The sequence below is a fragment of the Cardiocondyla obscurior genome, linkage group LG01, assembly GCF_019399895.1.
Source record: "Cardiocondyla obscurior isolate alpha-2009 linkage group LG01, Cobs3.1, whole genome shotgun sequence".
NCBI classification, from domain to species: domain Eukaryota; kingdom Metazoa; phylum Arthropoda; class Insecta; order Hymenoptera; family Formicidae; genus Cardiocondyla; species Cardiocondyla obscurior.
The window spans coordinates 8,885,693-8,904,058 of record NC_091864.1 but is presented as its reverse complement, the minus strand read 5'-3'; the positions used below and the strand labels follow the sequence as shown (position 1 = coordinate 8,904,058).

At 51.1% G+C, this 18,366-nt stretch overlaps 1 protein-coding gene and 1 long non-coding RNA gene across 4 annotated transcripts in view; one reads left to right on the top strand and one right to left on the bottom strand.

Annotated features, from left to right (window-relative positions):
- LOC139105006 (uncharacterized) overlaps window positions 1–18,366 on the bottom strand; it is a 96,014-nt gene that overhangs the window by 39,611 nt on the left and 38,037 nt on the right. The gene's annotated exons all lie outside the window — the stretch shown is intronic.
- LOC139108201 (uncharacterized) lies at window positions 4,212–7,081 on the top strand. Its single transcript, XM_070666294.1, has 2 exons — window positions 4,212–5,994; window positions 6,544–7,081. Exons 1-2 carry the CDS (start codon window positions 5,848–5,850, stop codon window positions 6,826–6,828), a joined length of 432 nt encoding a protein of 143 aa, XP_070522395.1. The 5' UTR covers window positions 4,212–5,847; the 3' UTR covers window positions 6,829–7,081.

The following is an 18,366-nucleotide window of genomic DNA, read 5'->3' as shown; positions in this document are numbered from 1 at the left end:
CGAACGACGAAGGGTTCGACAGAACGGGCGCGGGTCGTCGACCCCGCGGAAAATCGATCAACTGGAGATCGGAAAGGACGAGGGCCAGCGCGTATAAAGTCCGCCGTCGGTGCATGGCGAATGCATCGATGCGACGCGACGCGTCGCAGGCAAGGCTTGCGCTGCGAGCACGCGCACATCAATAAATTCGCACGCTGGCGTTTCTTATAGAAGTGACAGACCCGTGAGGATCTCGCGGCCGAGATTCGCGATCCTTAATCACCGCGGTCGATTTGCGAGATCTCGCGAGCTCCGAAAGATCCTCCCGCGAGGGAGGACACGCTCTTACGCGACAGTAAAACGAGACACACCATTCCCGGGTGTTCGCCGTGAGGGATGATATTTAAACAATTAAAAGCGCGTTTGATTGAACGTCTGCGCTACTGCGTGCGGATGTAATTTGCCTCCGGAGCGTGTGTCACGTCACGGGTAAGCTCATCCGACGATAATGACGGGTTCGAACGGCCGCTGCCATCGTGGCTCATCGCGCGAGAAATCGTCGAGTGCCCTTCGAGCGAGCATTAACCGCGTCGTCCTCCGCGTTGGCATGAACGCGATCTCCTCGCAGAAATCGCGACGCGAAGACAAGAGACACGGCGGCGCGCGTTTATTAAAGAGGTCCTCCTTTTTTTTTTGTGGGATCTCGAGTTTATGCACGCGAACTCGGGTCCGAAAAGACGCACGCTACCTTTCGCGCACGAGTATTTTCGGATGATTTTCCCCCCGTCACAGCGGGAGCAACGCGCGAGAAAGAGAGAACCCTCTTTTCACCCTCCCCCGCCGTCCTCACGGCCGCCGCCCTCGTACCACCAACATTCGCGCGTGTTCCCGCGAAACGGCGGAGGGAAACGGACCGGCGTTTAATGTAAATCGCCACGCACGGCTTATATGCGGGCGGAAAGAGCGCGAGAGACCGAAAGCCGAAGTATGAGCGGAGAAGCGAGAGAGCGAAAGAACGGGCGAGCGTGCGAGTAGACGAGAAACCGAAGGGAGAGGAGGATGACGAGGAGAGAGCGACGGAGCTACAGCTCGGCTAGGTGCAGAGCGAGGCAGAGATCGAGGGGAGAGCGGAAGCGGGAGTCGGAGAAGGGTGGCAGAGGCAACGGAGAACGCGGCGGGTGGAAACATACATATGTATAGGTAAATGTGTACCTACGGTCGCATCTCTCTCGCGCGCTCTCCCTCTCGCTCTCTCTCTTCCGGACCGGACCTCTTTCACTCGGCGTGTACCCCCCTCTGTGCCCCCGCTAACCCCGCGCGTCCACCACGTTTCGTACCAGTCCTTCGTTCCTCTCGTTCCCGCTCGCGATTCTCGCTCTCGTCGCTCTCACGATCCCGCGATCTCTCTTGCAGCCGCTTTCAACCTCGCTCACGCCATCCCGCTTTCTCTCACGGCGTGCCTCCGCTTGGCGCTTTTTTTCGTCCCTCCCGCCCTTCCAACCCGTGCTTTCTTTTTTTCTTTTTTTCCCTCTACACGCCCCCGAGCCGTCGAGTGATTTTTATAATCTGCTACTTGTTGCGCCGACACACCACCAGCCGTCGCCGCCGCCGTGTGTCCGGCGCGGCCCACCCGGAAAAACCGGAAAATAGAGGAAAACAAAAGCGGCCGGCGCGGCGCGCCGCGCATCCCGCGGGGTGGGTGCGCTCGGACGTGGTAGCGGTAACGGTGGCAGCGCGGGGAAGATCGGAGGGGTGAGCCGCTGAGAGCCGCCCGGGGGAACGGAACGGCGGGGGTGGCCGATGAAAAAAGAAAAAGGCACCGCGGGACCCCGACGGACGCGGGCGACGGATGATCCGCGCGGGTGAGTGTATGCACGGCTATCCCGCGCGCGCGGAGCAGCTGAAAATTATTTTTCGGCAACCTGCGCGCCGGTGCCCGCCGGGAATTCGCATCGGATATGCGAATATCGAATACGCGTTCCTTTCGCCGGCGGACGATATCGATTGATATTTTTCCTGCGAACGCCGCGGCGAATCCCAGCGAGTACGGAATTTGCCCCGCGTTCCTGTTAATTAATTTATCGCCGTAATTATTTTCCGCGTTACAAACGAGCATACCGACGAAGCTAAATTAAAAAGAAGAAACGGGGAACAAAAACACAATATTCTGGTTGATCGTATGGGGAAAATCAATTCGGCACCGGTGCACAAATAGCGACAATACGATTAGCAAAAACGTTTTTTTTTTACGCCTTTCCATTTTGACAATCGGCTGGCGCAATTGTTTTAAACGACACGCGACTCGCCGTAAGACTGGTTTTAGGTTCGGAGTGACGGCCGGATTAGCAACAAATTTCGCACGATGCAGCGAGACAGTTTCGTTTGCCTCTGCACTCTCGAGATCACCAACGTGTGAGTGTAACGTGCACAATCGATCGCGGAAGCGGAGGATGGCGAGGTGGAAGAGGAGGCGGAGAAGGGACCGGGTACCTCGCGCTATGTAACGAGTTGCACCGGTCATTCTCCGAAATGTGCCTGAACATTTTCGCGCGCCGCTTTTTCTGTTGATTAACATAGAGCAATGTTGCAGGCGGAACAATACCGGCGTCAAACAACGGGGCGCAATTAAAAGTGGTTATCGAAAATGTTATCGGACCTCGCGGATTGTATTTTGCGGCGAACAAAAGTATTGGATTTTTTATAACACGATCAAACGTTCGCGAGCGATTACAATGCGATGGAGCGTAAGGGAAAGGAGGGGACCGAGGGGGGAGGTTAATAATGAAGGCCGTCGTTTTGTCGGTTTGCAACCGCGGTTTTGACCCGTTCCCCGACCCTCTTTTCCTGCCTCCCCCCTGTCCCTCCCCCTCAGTTCGAACAATCCCGATCTGATAAATCATTCAATCGGATGAAAAAAACAACGATTTTGCCGCTGTAGCGTTTTCCTCCGCCGATGGACGGAAGGGTCTCTCGCGTCCCTCCTGGAGCCGATGCCAGCGTTGACTCGAAGCGAAGTTCCGCGCAAAATGACTCCTACCTTTTCAGGAATTATCGCGATGTAGGAAGTTCCTCGCGAGGAGCGCGGCAGAAGGACGAGAGGTAGACAGGGGGAGGAAGAAGGGCGAGAAAGGAAGAGAGGAAGGTGAGGCGGTCGCCGGGCTTGCGGAGGCGCTACGACGACGGCCGCTGCGGCCGGCAGTCGCTGTTGGCCGAAAGTTTAAAATAGAATATCTCGCGAGTAACTTTCATCAGTCGTCAAAAAATCGCACAGTGTCGTATGTAACAGGGGGCTCGTGCGCGCTCGGTCGCCGCTCCCTCCGTTTCCTCTCTGCTAGCATCTCGCGTTCCTCTTCCACCCACCGCGGCCAAGAACCGAAGAAAGACGGCGGGAAGAGAAACGCGGAGAGCAGCCCTCACCATGTCGTCGACTATAACGCTACGGGATAGGCCTCCCGACATAGAGGTACACGGTAACGCACGCATACACGTGCGGCCATACGTATGCACTCGCAAGTACACGCGGCGCATCGGAGTCGCGAACGGGGAACGCCGAGGCGAAAGAATCCAACGGCGGTAACGTTCTCTCGCGGTTGTTGTATCGGGAATACTTTACCGACTCCTCCGCGAGCCGGCAGAAATCGTTGACGCGGACCGGCCTGTGCTAGCGTTCCGCGGTGGCCTTCCCGGATTTCGTTCGTGATCGCTAATCGCCCTGGACCTCCTCGAGGCAGTGATCTTCCGGGCTCGTACGCGAAACTCGCTGACCCGATTTCACGGTTTTTGCGCGCTGCTGACTCTCCCGCGGGCGAACCTGCGAAAGAAAATTAGTCCGGTCGCGGGAATAAATAGGAGCGACTGAAAAACGTTAATTACATCCCAACGTAATCACCTTGAAGTAATCGGAAAATAGTGAAAGACAATCTGTCACCTCTCGCTCGAAAGATAGAACGACGACGTTGAATTTATTATTATTCCGACGGATTCGGAGGCACGGCTGATGCCCCGGTCTTCCACGCCAGTGAATGACGTAGCCGTAGGTACTCCTGGTCCAGCGGCCCGTTCGCGGGCTCGCTCTCGCTAGCTCGCGCTAGCACGCCTAGAGTTCGCGCGAGTGTAGTGTACACGCTCGCGGCGGCGCATGCGCTGATAACATCGCGGGCTGCGACTCGACTCGTCTCGACTCGGCTCGGCTCCGCCGACTACGGCCGCTTCTCGGCTCTCCGCGGCTCTCGCCCTCCCCGCCAAGGTGCATGCATGCATTCTATGCGGCGTGCACCGCATTAGATGCATTTCTAAGTCGCGCCGCAATAAATCGCAGAAATATCGAAGCCGAGGCACCGCGAGTACGGTTCCGCGCGCGTCCCGGGAAAAACACGCGAGCGTGTGCGTCCACCGATACCGGCTATCGCGCGCGGGCGCGCGCGATACCGATCACCGAAAGGGAGAGCCTATAACCCGGAGAGGGAGCACGAAGAGATAAGGAGGGAGAGGAAAAAAAATCAGAGCGACAAGAGAGACAAAGGGAGAGAGGGTGGAGGTGGTGGCGCAGAAGGAGAGATCGCGCTGTGATAAAGATTGAAAGATATATAGACGATTTCAGTGACGCGCTCCCGCGCAACAGGAGGAGCCCGCTTCTTCTCTCTCGAACGCGTCGGGAGACTCGCGACCGAGAGCTCGCACGACGGAGAACCGCAAGAAAGGGCCCACCGCCGAAAAAAAGGGACCACCGGCCAGCCGCCCCCCGCTCGGATGCTCTTCTATTGAAGTTTGTCGCCGGACAGTGGCAGTGCAAGTGTATGTGTGTGTGCTACGCGGAATTATCATACCGGTCGTCACACGTGCACGTCCGTACGCACGTGCGATCGTTCGGGACACCCAGTAAGTCCCTCCTCTCCTCCGATGAGAATCCTGGTGGGGACATGTAGATTCAGTGAGAAAATCGATTTTTTCGGGAAAAGTATAGGCCACGATCCGGCATCGCCAAGAAAATCAATCTCTTAAAAAAAGGGAAGATCTACCATTGCGAGAGAATACCACGGTCAAGCGTCGATTTCCCAGCCGCGCGTCACGAATTCGGAATCGTAGGAGTACGCTTTCGGTACGGATCTTTGTAACGGGTGTACACCGCGGATAAACGCGCACCAGAACGAAACTATTACGCGGCCACGACTCGCATGCGCCCGAGAGCCTCCGATAATCCGCATCCGGTTGGCGTTGCGAATCGCCGGCGCGCCGCAATTGCGCCGTCGCGCTTATCCAATTCTTCTAAGACGGGAGAACGATGAGCGAATAAAGATTCCGCCGATCTCGGCCGTGTCCAGGGCAAAAGCGGCGCGTGATCTAATTGCATCTTTCTACGAATCGATAGAGGGAGAAACGGCAAGTCGCGCGGACGAAAGGATTCACATGGAGTGATCGATAGATCCGGTGCAAAAGTGAACCGCGCCGGAGGAACGGAAAAAAGAATCGCCGGAAAGCCTCGGAGAAGACTCGCACGACCGCTGTCACGTTGCCTCGGTGCCGTCGATATCCTCAAGTGCGCTTATCTTCGTTAGCGCGCGCACTCGCAAGAAAAAAAAAAAAAAAAAACTGTTTGCTCGATCGAAAAGCCACGCAGCCCGATTCGCTTGCGACGCGAAAAGGTCGAGATCTCGCGTGGTGATCCAGAATCCGGCGAAGGTTCGATCCACGATTTACGCATGAACTTCGCCCGAAGGAAAGGAACGTGTGAGCGCGAGACGGGACTCGGTCGATTATGAAAGCGATCGCGACGCGCGAGATCGGTGCACGGTGAGAAAACACGGAAGTCAGGGCCGAGGAGGGAAAAGTGGATGACGCGAAAAGAGAAGGAGGCACGGTACACGACGGATGAACTGGAAGAATAGGCTGTACCGAGTGGAAGAGGATGCCCACGACGACGATGGCGACGACAATGAAGACCATAACGATGAAGACTATAACGATCACGTGGAGGTCTTGAACGGCAGACTTGCAGAGACGACGCTTTTTGCAAAGGTAAGAAGTCTCTCCGTCTGAATTGAACGACTCTCTGCTGACTCATTTGTATACATACTAACGCCGAAAGAGACGCTCGCGAAAACGACACTGTTCACAATACTCTCAATTTCAATTACGACACTTTAAATTATAAATTTAAAAAAATGACAATAATAAAAAATTAATTTAAATTCGACGGATAGAGATGCAAATTTAATTAACGAGACGTAAGAATTGGGCAGCTCAATTGTCGGATCGACACCAAAACAATTATTACAATTTATTGCAATTACCAGAGCTGTTTAAATTTATACGATGTGCATTAGATTAATTTCAAGAATTATGCGACGAAATACGATTTAATGGAAATGCATTCTGTATGTGTTTCATGCGCGAACAGCATTTCGACCGATGTGCACACGTCGCACCTCTATCGCAGATCGAATCTGCGATTCGCAAAAACCCGCGGCTTCGAATCGCCGGCGTCTCGCTTCGTTGAATTCTCTCATGCCTCGGCCTTAACAAACATTAATATTCCTTGCTTGCAGAAACTCCGCTGCACTTTAGACGCAAAAAAAGCTACTGACGAAACCGAAAGATGGACGGGGAGGCGCGAGGTCGAGCGAGATTTTTGCAAATCTCACCCACAACCTCGTCTCCCTCGGTTTTCATTTTCTCCCTCCTTTCCTTCCCCCCTTGAAAATGCGCTTTGAATTCTGCTGTCGCTATCGGACTACCGTTGCTGCCGTTGATACTACTGCTGTTCCGTCGCCCCGGCTTCCTCGACGAGCATACCGAGAGCGTCGACGTAGCTACCTCGAAAACCGACGAGGTATCGAGAATCGACCGTAGACAATCCGTGGCAGGGTTGTGCGGAACGATCGATCGAATAGGTGCCAGAGGGTGAACGGGGTCGGGGGGATAAAGGTGGCGGTGTACGGGGAAATAGCAGGAGGGTTGGTGTGAGGTTTTGGGATGCGGGAGGTGGAGGGCCGGATGGTGATGGTGGTGGTGATTAGTTGCAGTGTTTTGGAAAACAATGCGCAGAATTTCGACGGCAATAAATAATAAAGGATAAATAAAGTGTATCGGAGGTAGGGTGGAGTGAGTGGGTGTCAATAAATAATCCAGCGGAATACGCGTTGCGCGCTGCGTAAAGAATAAAAGAAAGATAAGTTTAGAAGAAAAAAAAAAAAAAAAAAAGGAGAAAAAAAGAAAAAAAGAGGAACAAAGAATTCCGCGCTTCGGAAAATCACGCGTTTCTTTGTCGGCGCGAGCTTTTCAGCCGGGGGAAAAATTGCGGCGTGGCGAGAAGAGTTTCAATATCAGCCCCAGCGAACAATGAGTTATTGGCTTGACTCAATAAATTGCTCCGTTCGTTAATCCCGCTCTTTCAGAAATTATAACGCTGGCGTTCCTTCCATGCAATTGCAATTGTACTTCACATTAAATTCACAATATTAAAATCGTTGTACTGAAAATCCCCGGTAATGGCTAGCGCAGAGAGCGCGCGCGCGTTGCAACGCCACGCCGCCCGTTTTTCCCACACAGAATCCAGGAGAAAAACTCACCGTGCTTCCTTTCCCGCTGAAAAGTATAAATAAACGAGTTCGTCTTACAATAGTCTCGACGCGAATCAGCGGCATGAGAACGATGATGTTACAATTACAATAGCGTTTCCAGGAGATACATTCACCGACCCTCCATCGCCCTTTGATTCGATCTTTAAACACAGCCCTTAAACAGGTTCAACCCATCTCGGATACGTCTGTCGGGAGGGAAGGCGAAATATAACGCTCGCATGGGGAACGGAAAAGAGAAAGAGACCCGCGAAAAAATGAAAGAATTCTGGACACCGTGATACTCGCCCTTTTTCGACCCCCTCCACCCGTTGCGCGTTTGCGAGGACCCCATGCGAGATGGGCCATCCCTCTCTCAAGCGAGAGAGGCCCTTGCGTCCCCCGTCCCCCTTTTTTAAGGCGGCCAGCTGCGGGGTCAGTTTTCGACGGGCGCGCGGCGCATTAAGATGCTACGCACAAAATTTGTCATCATCGGCCGGTCATCGTCGCGGATTCCACGAAATTAGAAGTTTCGGCGTGCTCAACCCCGCGCGAGCTCCGATGGCGAGAGACGGACGCCGCGGGAAAGAAGGACGAACGTGGCAAACGGGGGAAAAAGCGAGAGGAGGCAGGAACCTCGCAACGTGCGGCCGCTAGCACCGGCTGGATTGCTTCTGCAGTGATGAACGCGTGATGGATATTAAATGGACGCACGGTACGCATCGACAGATTAATTCCATTTACGAGGTGCCGCTGCTTTTGTCTGGGGAGGTTTTAACAAATATATGAGTTGCATGCACGACATGCGCGCCCGACTAAAAATACGCGCGAATCGCTTTTCGGCGCGCCGCCGTGCTGCATGGAATTGCTCGCTTACGAATATCGGATCGATCGCCACGAGCCGCCCAAGTCCACACACGACTTTGGCCGCAGAGTGATTATCCGCGCGCGAAGATCGGTTCTCGGCGCTTTCAAGTCCCGTGCAAAATTCACGAATCCTATTACTTTGATTTTATTCGTTTCATTAAATTTTATTAATCTACTTCTCGAATTAAATTTAAAATAAAAAAAAAAAAAAAAAAAAGGGAGAGAGGAAAAAAGGGACACTTGCGTATCGCGAGGAGTGGTGCGGAACAAAATGTTCCCTCTCATAATTACGAGTGAAATTGTAGAACGTTCATCGGTGTGACGTTAACGCGCTCGCGAAATTCCCAATAATGATAAGTTTTAACTTCCCCATTTAAACAGCGGGTCCGATGTACCCGTTGATCACGTCGAAATACACATCTCTCTCTGGCGAGGGCTCGAAATGTCGGCGCCTCTCTTTCCGTCTCGCGCCGTTTCAATCGAAATCGACGGCCGAGCCGTGCGCGGCGCTCACGCACACGCACCCACGTAATGTCAATCGCGCGAATCCGGCCGCGTTTTAGCTGTAACCCTTTACTCGAGTGCGATGCACCTCATGATTCCGTGTTATCGGATCGAACTCGAATACTTCTCGGGTTCTCTTTCGTCCCGTCTACATCCTTGCCTATTTCACGCACCTCTCTCGCCGCCGCTCGAATAATTAATCGCAAATAGTCTGTGCCCGATGGAAAGTGGACGCGAGGGGGAGGAAGGATTTGTCGTGCTCGCCCTTTCGATCCTTTCGAGCCGCCGAGGCACGGCCTGACGTTTAATTTCGCTAATTTCTTTTCTCCCGTTCGAATTACTCGCGGTACGACGCTTCGTCCCCGACGTAAGGGTCGGTTCCCGCTACCCCGAGTCACCCTTACATTTTCTTTCTTCTCAACGAGGAGGATCCTCGGCACGAGGGTGCGAGGAGGGTGTAGAATGGGGCCAAGTCTGCCACGAGAATGAGGGCCGGAAAAATAATTACTTCTTGCACACCGCGAGAAGAATACTCGAAGCCCGTTCCGGGATGATAAGCGGGAACGGGGGAAAAAAAGGTCGATTTTTTTAAGCTCGTTCCACGCTTGTCTTCCCTTCGTGATCTTAATGATACTTTTTCTGGCGTTTACTGCGAATACGTTAAAGATTACATCTAGATCTCGTTTTTCACGTACAAATTTCTCATATATTTCTTAACAACATATGTAAGTATATGAAGAGACATTCGAGCAAGCGATATATTTTGAGAAGCCCGCGATTTCAATTCTCTTCGAGTGAATGTAAAAGTTTTGCCGAAATAATCCGTGTACCGTTAACGATATAGACGAAGTTTCGAGCGCGCCGCGTAAAATAAATTTCTTCTTGTTACGAAACCCGACGCGAAAAGAATAATAATAATTCAGCATCCCTTGATGATGGACGTAGCTAATTTCGGCAGTTAAAATCGCGGATTAATATTATTTTCGACGGAAAATATGTATGCGCAATGTAAAAATAGATTTATTACTATGAAAGGTGCGCTAATTCGAAAAGTCGCGCCCGACGTTAAAGTTTATTTAATGTTTTGTCTATTCATATACGAATGACGTGATTAAAAAAATATTTTGCCAATTTAAATGAATCAGAATGGATAAAATGGAGGGACCAGCCCGACGGTATATAAAATGTTCATAAAGCCGCAAAAATTTAATACTTCACGAATTGTTCGATAAAATGCAATGGCTGTTTGTTTTGTTACAAAAAATAATAGGCGGATAAAATCAATGGAAAATCTAATTATTGAAAAAAAAGTCGTTACGCGACAGCGTTGGAAAAAAAATTACAGCTCCCAATTTGTTAAAAATTGGGAAAAGAGGAGAGAGAGGCCACTTTTACACGAGATTCCATTATCCTTACGACAGATTGAATCGTCCAATCGCGAGCCGGAAATTAGATTTTTTTCTTTCTTTTCAGGAGGAGAAAAAGTTCCGTTTCGTTCTCTCTCTTATCTTGCAGCAACTGAAATTTAAGTAGTCAGAAAAGCCATCGTTCATGATCTGAATAATGAAAATCGCCTCTCGAAGTCCACAGCTCTCTGTCCAACGCATAAAAAAAAAAAAAAAAAAACTTGAGAGGAAAATAAAGAGGGGAAAAAAAACGAAAAATCATCTGCATTTGATCGATCCACTACTGTTTGATACCGTGCCGTGTACCTTTTGATTGTATTCAGTTATGAAAAAAGAGGTATCCGTCCCACAAAGTCATTTCAATTGCGCTTTATTGATCAAAACAATGGAAGAGCCATGTAACGAATGGACAAGGACGGTGGACAGTTGCGGAACGTGAGGGGGAGTTTAAAGAGACAGAAAGAGAGGGTGCGTGCGCGAGGGAAGAGGGAGAAAACGTGGAAAAGGGTCGGCCGGGGGGGAAATGCAGAGAGGGTGGGCCGGTGCTGACGAAAGATGGCGTAAAAATGGAGGGTGAAAAATATGGAAAGGGCGAGCCTCGTACCGCACGGACTTTTTCTCTCTCGTTTCCTTTTGGGCGTTCCGGTGGGAATACGCCTACCGAGACGCGTTGGAAGATTTAGAAATTTCGCAGGTGGCATGTCCCTAGGGCCATACGGCAACTTTTTAAGACGATTTCCATTAGCGTGCCGAAGAGGGATGCCCGATATTTAATGCCGCGACTTACAAATGGAAATGTCCCGAAAGCATCGGCACGACCGCGGCCCGTGAAAAGAAGCGGATCGACTTTTCTAAGTGCGCAGTTCCCAACAGCTTGCTGCCGGCCGTTTAGCTATACATCGGAGACGCGATGTTATATTCTCAGATCGAAACGCAATTTTCTTATTACAAAGACAATTCTGCGAGTTGTCCTTCTATAAATAAGTCCAGCTCTGTTTTTACTCCTCCTCCTCCCTCCGTGAAATATTAAAACCGATAAAAGTACAAGTCCACATTTATTACGTGCGCGCTATTTTAACGTGCAGCAACGGCTGTTTCGTGACGCGAATATCCACGGGTTAATTTCGACTCATCGATTAATCCGTCGGCGAGATCGACGCGCATTTACGCGCTAACGTTAGAAAAGTCGACTCGATCGTTCAGCCAACTTTTCCACCGCGACGGAATAACGAGAGGGAAAAATAGAAAGAGATAGATAAGGTGGCGGAGGTGGTAAAGGGGAGAGGGAAGAACCGGGGGACGGATAGAGATGCACGGAAGAAGGGAAAGGTCTAATTTTACAGATTTTCTCGCATTCCGAATAATTCAAGGCTGCGTCCGGGGGCTAAATAGGGGCGGGAAGGGACGGGATGCAAGCAGAGGGCGACGGGTAGGCGGGCACCAAAGTTAAAACAAACATTTTTGCGCGTGCGAGCTTCAGCCATAAAGCTTTGCCCGGCCAAATGCATCGGCCGGCGGTTGCATAACACTCGAGAATAGCCGCGGAAAATGGTGGACCTTCTCTCTCCTACCTTTTTCTTTTTTAGACCGCGTCGAGAGCGCGCGGCTAACTGGGCAGCAGCGCGGGAGCTGCGTTTCGCAACTGATTTTCGCCGTTCGAGGACAATCCATCGATCGCGTGCGGACGAACGACGCGCGAGGACACGTCGCGCCTCCCCTCCGTTCGGGACATTGGCATTAATTAAATTTCGTTTGCGCGTAATTGAAACACGCAGCCGCCTTTCTTTCTCGCCCCGGCGGGCGAAGCGCGACGCGGCCTGACGCGAATGTGGACCGAACGACCGAAAAGTCGCGGTTTAACGTAATGTCTTTTGCCAAATGTCGGCTCGGCGCTCTTGCGAAACTGACAAGTTTCGCTCTACTTGCGTTATTAAAGAAGAACAAAGTGGTATATTTAACCGCGTAAGCGTGCGAGTGCGTAGGAATTGCCGTGCACGCGCGCGGCTTAATCAGATCGGTCAGCGAGATTGGACGCGCGCTAAAAATCGCCGCTGACGAAAGGAACGGAGAGAAAGAGCGAGAATGAAAGACGAGCGACACTCGTTTGAGAGTCCTGTCTTGAAAGGGTCAGAGCAATTAAAATTATTTATTAAAGGGCACCGCCCCAAAATAAATAGAGAGAGCTGCGGAAGGGCGCCGATGGAAAGGTGCGATCCGATTAAAATCTAATTTTTCACGGATACTCTCTTAATTAAAACATTAAATTGATTGCGGCGTGAGGTCGCGGCGACGACGGGGTGCTGCGAGGAGAGAAGAGAAGCAGGCAGGGGGGGGGAGGGTGACACTGTCTTCTCAAGGCACGGCAAAGTGACGAGAGAGCGAGCGGAAGCTGACGCAGGGGAGGGAGAGGTTCGTGCTAAAATAAATGAAAATGAAATCAATTATAAAACTGTTTGAGGAGCCTCCGAGGAACAGGTAGTACTCGATAGACGGATGGATGGATGGATAGATAGATGGACCGGCGGAGGTAGATCTTGCGAGAGAAAGAGAGAGGGAATATTCTTAATTAAAAATCTACAGACTTTGCTTTCAATTAAAAACAAGCGTATCGCTTCCTCGCCGAACTCGCGATATTTCACTTCTTACATATGTTAATGGCATCACTGATTATCGTCTAAACAATCTCAACAGATCGAACGCATTTGACGGCGAATAATCTTCTAATTCGTGAAACGTGATCCGATTTTAGTCAACTAAAAAATCTGGCCGCTTTTTTTTTCTTCGCATTTTTTTGGAATTAAACTCGGAATCTTAAAAAAAAAAATAAAATAAAAGGCACAGATATAATTGTCACGAGTGAGGTAAAGTTTCCGCGACGATTGTTTTCACGAGATAAAACAGTGAAAAGAGGGAAAAAAGAGAGAGAGAGAGAGAGAGAGAGAGAGAGAGAGAGAGAGAGAGAGAGAGAGAGAGAGAGAGGAAGAGCGGACGGCGGTAAAAAGACGGGCCGAGAGAGTCACCTCCTCTCTAATCTCGTCGCGGTTCTCGCGACGCCAAGACGTCGCCTCGATTTATGATCCTCCTAAATCTCGTCCTCCCTGTCAAGCTCCCTGCGTGTCGCTCTTTTGTCTCACCGCGCACTTTTGCACTTTTAAAACTTTCTTCGCCGCGGCGAATTTCATTATAAGACCGCGAGTAAGGACTTCTCGGGCTGCTCGCGCGATAAGGAGCTGCGAGTTGGCCGGCGTGGTTTACGCCGCGCAGTTTGAAACATTGCTGGATCTTAACCGTATTCTCCTTCCGCCCCTCACCTTCCCTCTCGGTCGGACTTCGCCGTGACTTAATCAGCGGCGCGACTTTATAGATAAACAAAGTTAACGCGGCCCGCGGACGCCGTGCCAAGAATGCGCCGGCTGCGCCAAGGATCGACGTATGCGTACGAGACTCGACGATTGACACGACCCGAGGAATGCCGCATAAGCGAGCCTCCCGTTGTATGCGTCGCTGAAAAGACTTGCTCGGCACAAAACGCCGGGTTAATTATTATTTTTTGTAACGGGAGCAAAACGGCGAAATCAGTTCGCCCGCATTCTTCGTAGACGTTCGGCGGACAATGGCGCTTAAGTTCCCTCACTCTCCTCTCTCTCTCATTCTTTTTTTTTTTTTTTTTTTTTTTTTTGGTCCCTTTCCGCACCCTTTGTTCCTTTCCCGAAAACAGACACGCGCGCACAAAGAGAGGATAGTCGAACAATGAGGTCCGGGCGACGATGACCTCGGAAGATGAGTGAAATGGCCGAAATAGTTCGCGACTTACTTATTCAAACGCGAGCGATCCATAAGTGACGTTACAACACCGTAGCAGCCGAATGTAAAATCCCAGAGACGTGTAAAACGCGCGGACGTCATCGGCTGGACGAACCTCATTAATGCGCCATGTTGTTTTGAAGAGCACGGACCAGTATTTAAAAATCACGCGCTCCCGACTTCGCGTTGCATAATGCGCTCCCGTGCGTTATAATTACACCGTGCATAAATAATAAACAACGCGTGCAAATAAATGATGAAATTCATCGATTTTGCGAACGTTTTCATTAACGGCGCCCATGAAAAAGAAGGCAGGTCGGTGCTCTATACGAAACTCTACGTGTTACGTACTTCGGCGCGATAATCTTCCGAGATTCCACTCTGTCTTGTCGATACATTCTGATGCGGGCCACAGCTGCTCTCTCGGGAGATCGCGGCATATGCTACGGTGATCGGCGGCTTGGCTCGCACGGCTCTTCTGATTATCCACGTGTTACGTGTACGAAGGATGGACATCTGGCCCTATATAGAGCACTTAATAAACGGACTGTCCGCTCGCGCCACCGCTCTTTCTGTCTCCTTCCTGCCCGCCGCCACCTATCATTTCCTCAACGACGGTCGGTCACGCGATTCCCGAGAATCGTTGAAAAATCCACGAAACGAGGGCCTCCTTCGCAGAGGAGAGCGGTTCTTGCGAATTGACCACGCAAAATCTGGGCCACCGTCGCGCGTGCCGGCGACCTCGACGAAGGACGAGCGGAAGGAATCGCGTGCGGAAAGGCCAAGCCTGTCTATTCTCAGTCGGAGTAAGATTAACTTGGAGTACCGTGTGTTTATTAAATCAGAAGAAGACCGAGGAGCGCGCGTTAACAAATGGATCGGCCCGAAAATTGGAACGTGGTAACTCGAGCGCGATTGATCGTTTATGAACACGATTAACTGGGCGCGAGCTCTCACATGTCGGACAAGCATCGCTCGGCTCGGCGAAGGGAACATTGACCTTCGCCGCGGCCGTCCACGGGGCGGGTGCATGGAACTGCATGGACGGAAATACGCGAGGAGCCGTTCAACGAGGCAGAGACTGAGATTCACGGCTGAATCGGCCGCAAATTGCGGCGAAAAAGGCGAGAGTTGGCCGTGTAACTTTCTTCCGCTTCCCGGTCGGCAGAGGGAGGTTGGCTCCGCGATTTTTGTTTTCATTTGATTACCCTCGAGCCGCGAGCCCTTCGCTTCACCCTTTCAACCGCCGAGAGGGTGCGAAGCGGGCAGCAGTGACGGCGGTTACCCGAACGATATGGCCGCGGGAAAAGGGGAGGAAAAGAAGGCTGGGAGGTAAAGGCCGTTTTGCACAACTTTCGCGAAATAACTTCCCGGCGAGCGACGCGAGTTCTCTCAGCTTGCGGAGATTCCCCGTTATTTTCTCGAGGTGGGAATCGATAGGGCCACCTACATACGCCGGACGTGCGGCAGTGACGATGGTCGTCGACACGCCGGGTTGGGCTAGGTTAAGCCCGAACGCTTAGCCCGATAGCAGCGGCGGGTCGGCTGTGATGCGCTAGGTGTTTACATCGCGAAAGGCCACCGCACAACAGCCGGCCGCCTATCCGAAGTGCCGTGACCTAGGACGAAAAAGGAAGCGCCTAGGAGAGATCGTTTCTCACCGACCGCCCTCTTGGACCTCCCCGGCGGTCCATCTCACCGTCGCCGCTGCCGCCTCTCGCTCGTTTCCTCATCAACGTCGAGGGATTACTTTCTCATTTAGATTTTATCTCGCGTCTACCCACCGCCGCCCTCGTCGCCGCCCCGTCGCCTCGGCACGATCTTCTGCTTCTCTTTCAAGCTTGTCTCTTATGTTCGCTTCCAACGACCATTTCTCGATTCCTTCTCCAGGCCAGGTTCCTTTGTTTTTACTAATTACCCGGCACGTCAGCCATCGACCTCGTCCCGTAACTCTCTCTGTCTCCCCCATCGGCTCGCCATCACGAGTTCCTCCGCCGATCATTAGGCGACTAGCCAAGAGGGTGTCCAACGAATCGCCGTCCCTCCAACGTTCTCGATCCTCTCTCGGGCTTTCGTCCCGCTTCTGGATAGAGGCGAATCGATATCTCCCGATAAAGCGCATTGCCGGCAAGCGTCGTTTAAATTAGATCCAACAGTTTCTTTTCATAAATTTAATGTGCTATAATTAATTAAAATTGATTTTACTGAATTATTTACTATGTCCCGAGCGAATGTTAAATGAGATTTTTGTTGAGGCAATAATTTTTTTTTTTTTTATTATATATATATATTTTTCTTGACGCCACGAAAAACTTATCGAAACAATCCGCGCGCGAAAAGCGGCACATCGACAAATCGAAAATCTGGCCTGTGTACAATGTCCGAGGGTCGTGCCCGACAATCGCGGTTGATGCTGCAGCTGCCGCGGCAAAAAATGAGCCGCGATTGTTTTATCGCCCCTCAGGCCGCCCGATGGTCAACCGGTCTTTCTCCTCTCATTATTATGATTACCCGATGGGCGATGGGTCGCGCACAACGAGGGGCGGGAAAAGGGATGGAGAGAAAAAAAATAGAATTCATCCCCTTGTCCGGAGTCAGCCGGTCCTATCTGCCGGCCTACCTGGGCTCTCCGTCGGCCCTTGTCCTTCTTTGTGGCCCGATGGAAGTGCGTAGCGTTGCGCGCCGATGATAGAAGCGACGAAATCCAATTTTTTTCCTTTTTTATCGACCCTTCGCGTGCCCTACCCCTGTCTCGAAAAAGAGAAGTAGCCCGTGCGATGCGCCACATGCCGTCGTCGCCGGCCGTTCGCGTATATGCAAATTTCGTCGGTATTGTGTCTGCGAGCTGCCCCTTGCTCACCCCCCTTTCACCGTGCCGTCCACAAAAGATCCAGGTCAAACTTTCATCCGGTTAAGAATTTTTATTTCTCGATCGGGCGAAGCGACAAAGCGGGTTACCCCGTACCGAAGAAACGAAGGGAGGGAAACGGGACGCGTGGTACGAAAGACGGTACGCGACCGGTGCACCTTTCGTGGCGTGTAACGGTCGATCGTGGTGTCGCTCTAAGACAATCGATACAATTACCAGGAGCCGGAGATGTAGGTAGGGAGACGAAAGGATCGTCTGCGAGATCCCTCTTTTTCAACCGTGGCCACCCTTTCTCGCCGCGGCACCCTTTTCCTTTCGGCCGCGTCTTCCTGCGGAAGAAGCGCTCGTCGCAGTTGATACTTCGGAGATGAAAAAGAAACGAGAACACACCGGCAATGCCTCGAAAGCCAATCGCCAACCCTTTCCCCGCTGTTATTTACACAATTTTTCATTTGCTCGGTTCCTTTTGTCGCGTTATTTTTATATTTTATTGCCGCGCACACTCGTATTAAAATGTTGACATGTAATTTCGTTGATAAAATCGGAAAACAAAATTTTCCATTTTACGTTATTGAATATTTTGTTTGCGGACGCAAAAGTTTTGCCAGCAGAAAATACAGTTACGGCCGTAGCCAATTGAAAACGTCGGCGCCGGCCCTCGGTGCAGATCGATTCTGTAGTCCCCGCATCATATGCAACGAAATCATACCTCGACGCGTAGTCTGCAGGTCGTAATAAGATCCAGCCTCTCTATCGACGAAAGGCTCGCGCTAGGGAATGCCGCTGGAGAATTTCCAGAGGCGAGGCACGCCGACCTGGGGGCGGCCGAGCAACCCCCGTGGAAGCGCGATGGAGCGAGCTGCGGTCAGCGCTAGGATTCGAAATACGATGGTGTATGTACCCGGTTACGTCGCGTACGCAATGCCGTTGTGTTAACCTTATTGTCACGGTGGTACCGAAGCATGTAAAGCCGCACGGACGCCTCCAAATTGTTATTGCATGCGAGAAACGGAGACGGAGTAAACCGATCGACGTGCCGGGAAAGTCGGGCCGCTCCGGAGATTAAAAGTCGTTCTTTTGCCTTAAGTATCCGACCGGCTAATTTGGCAGAAATCTATGTGCCGATATTACCCGAGATGAATCTCTGGCGTTTTGATAAATATTTCAATTTTAAAATTTAATTTAAAAAATAAAATAAAATATAGAAAAAAAAACTGTTGCATTAATCAAATGTTTTTTTCTTTCTTTCTCTCCAATAAACATACACGTTTAAAATAGAATTTTTTTTTACCAAAAAAAAAAAAAAAGAATCCAATTGCGAACATCAAATTGTTAAAATTTACGGGGAAAAGTGGAGAAGGCGCTTTACAATACTTTTTGA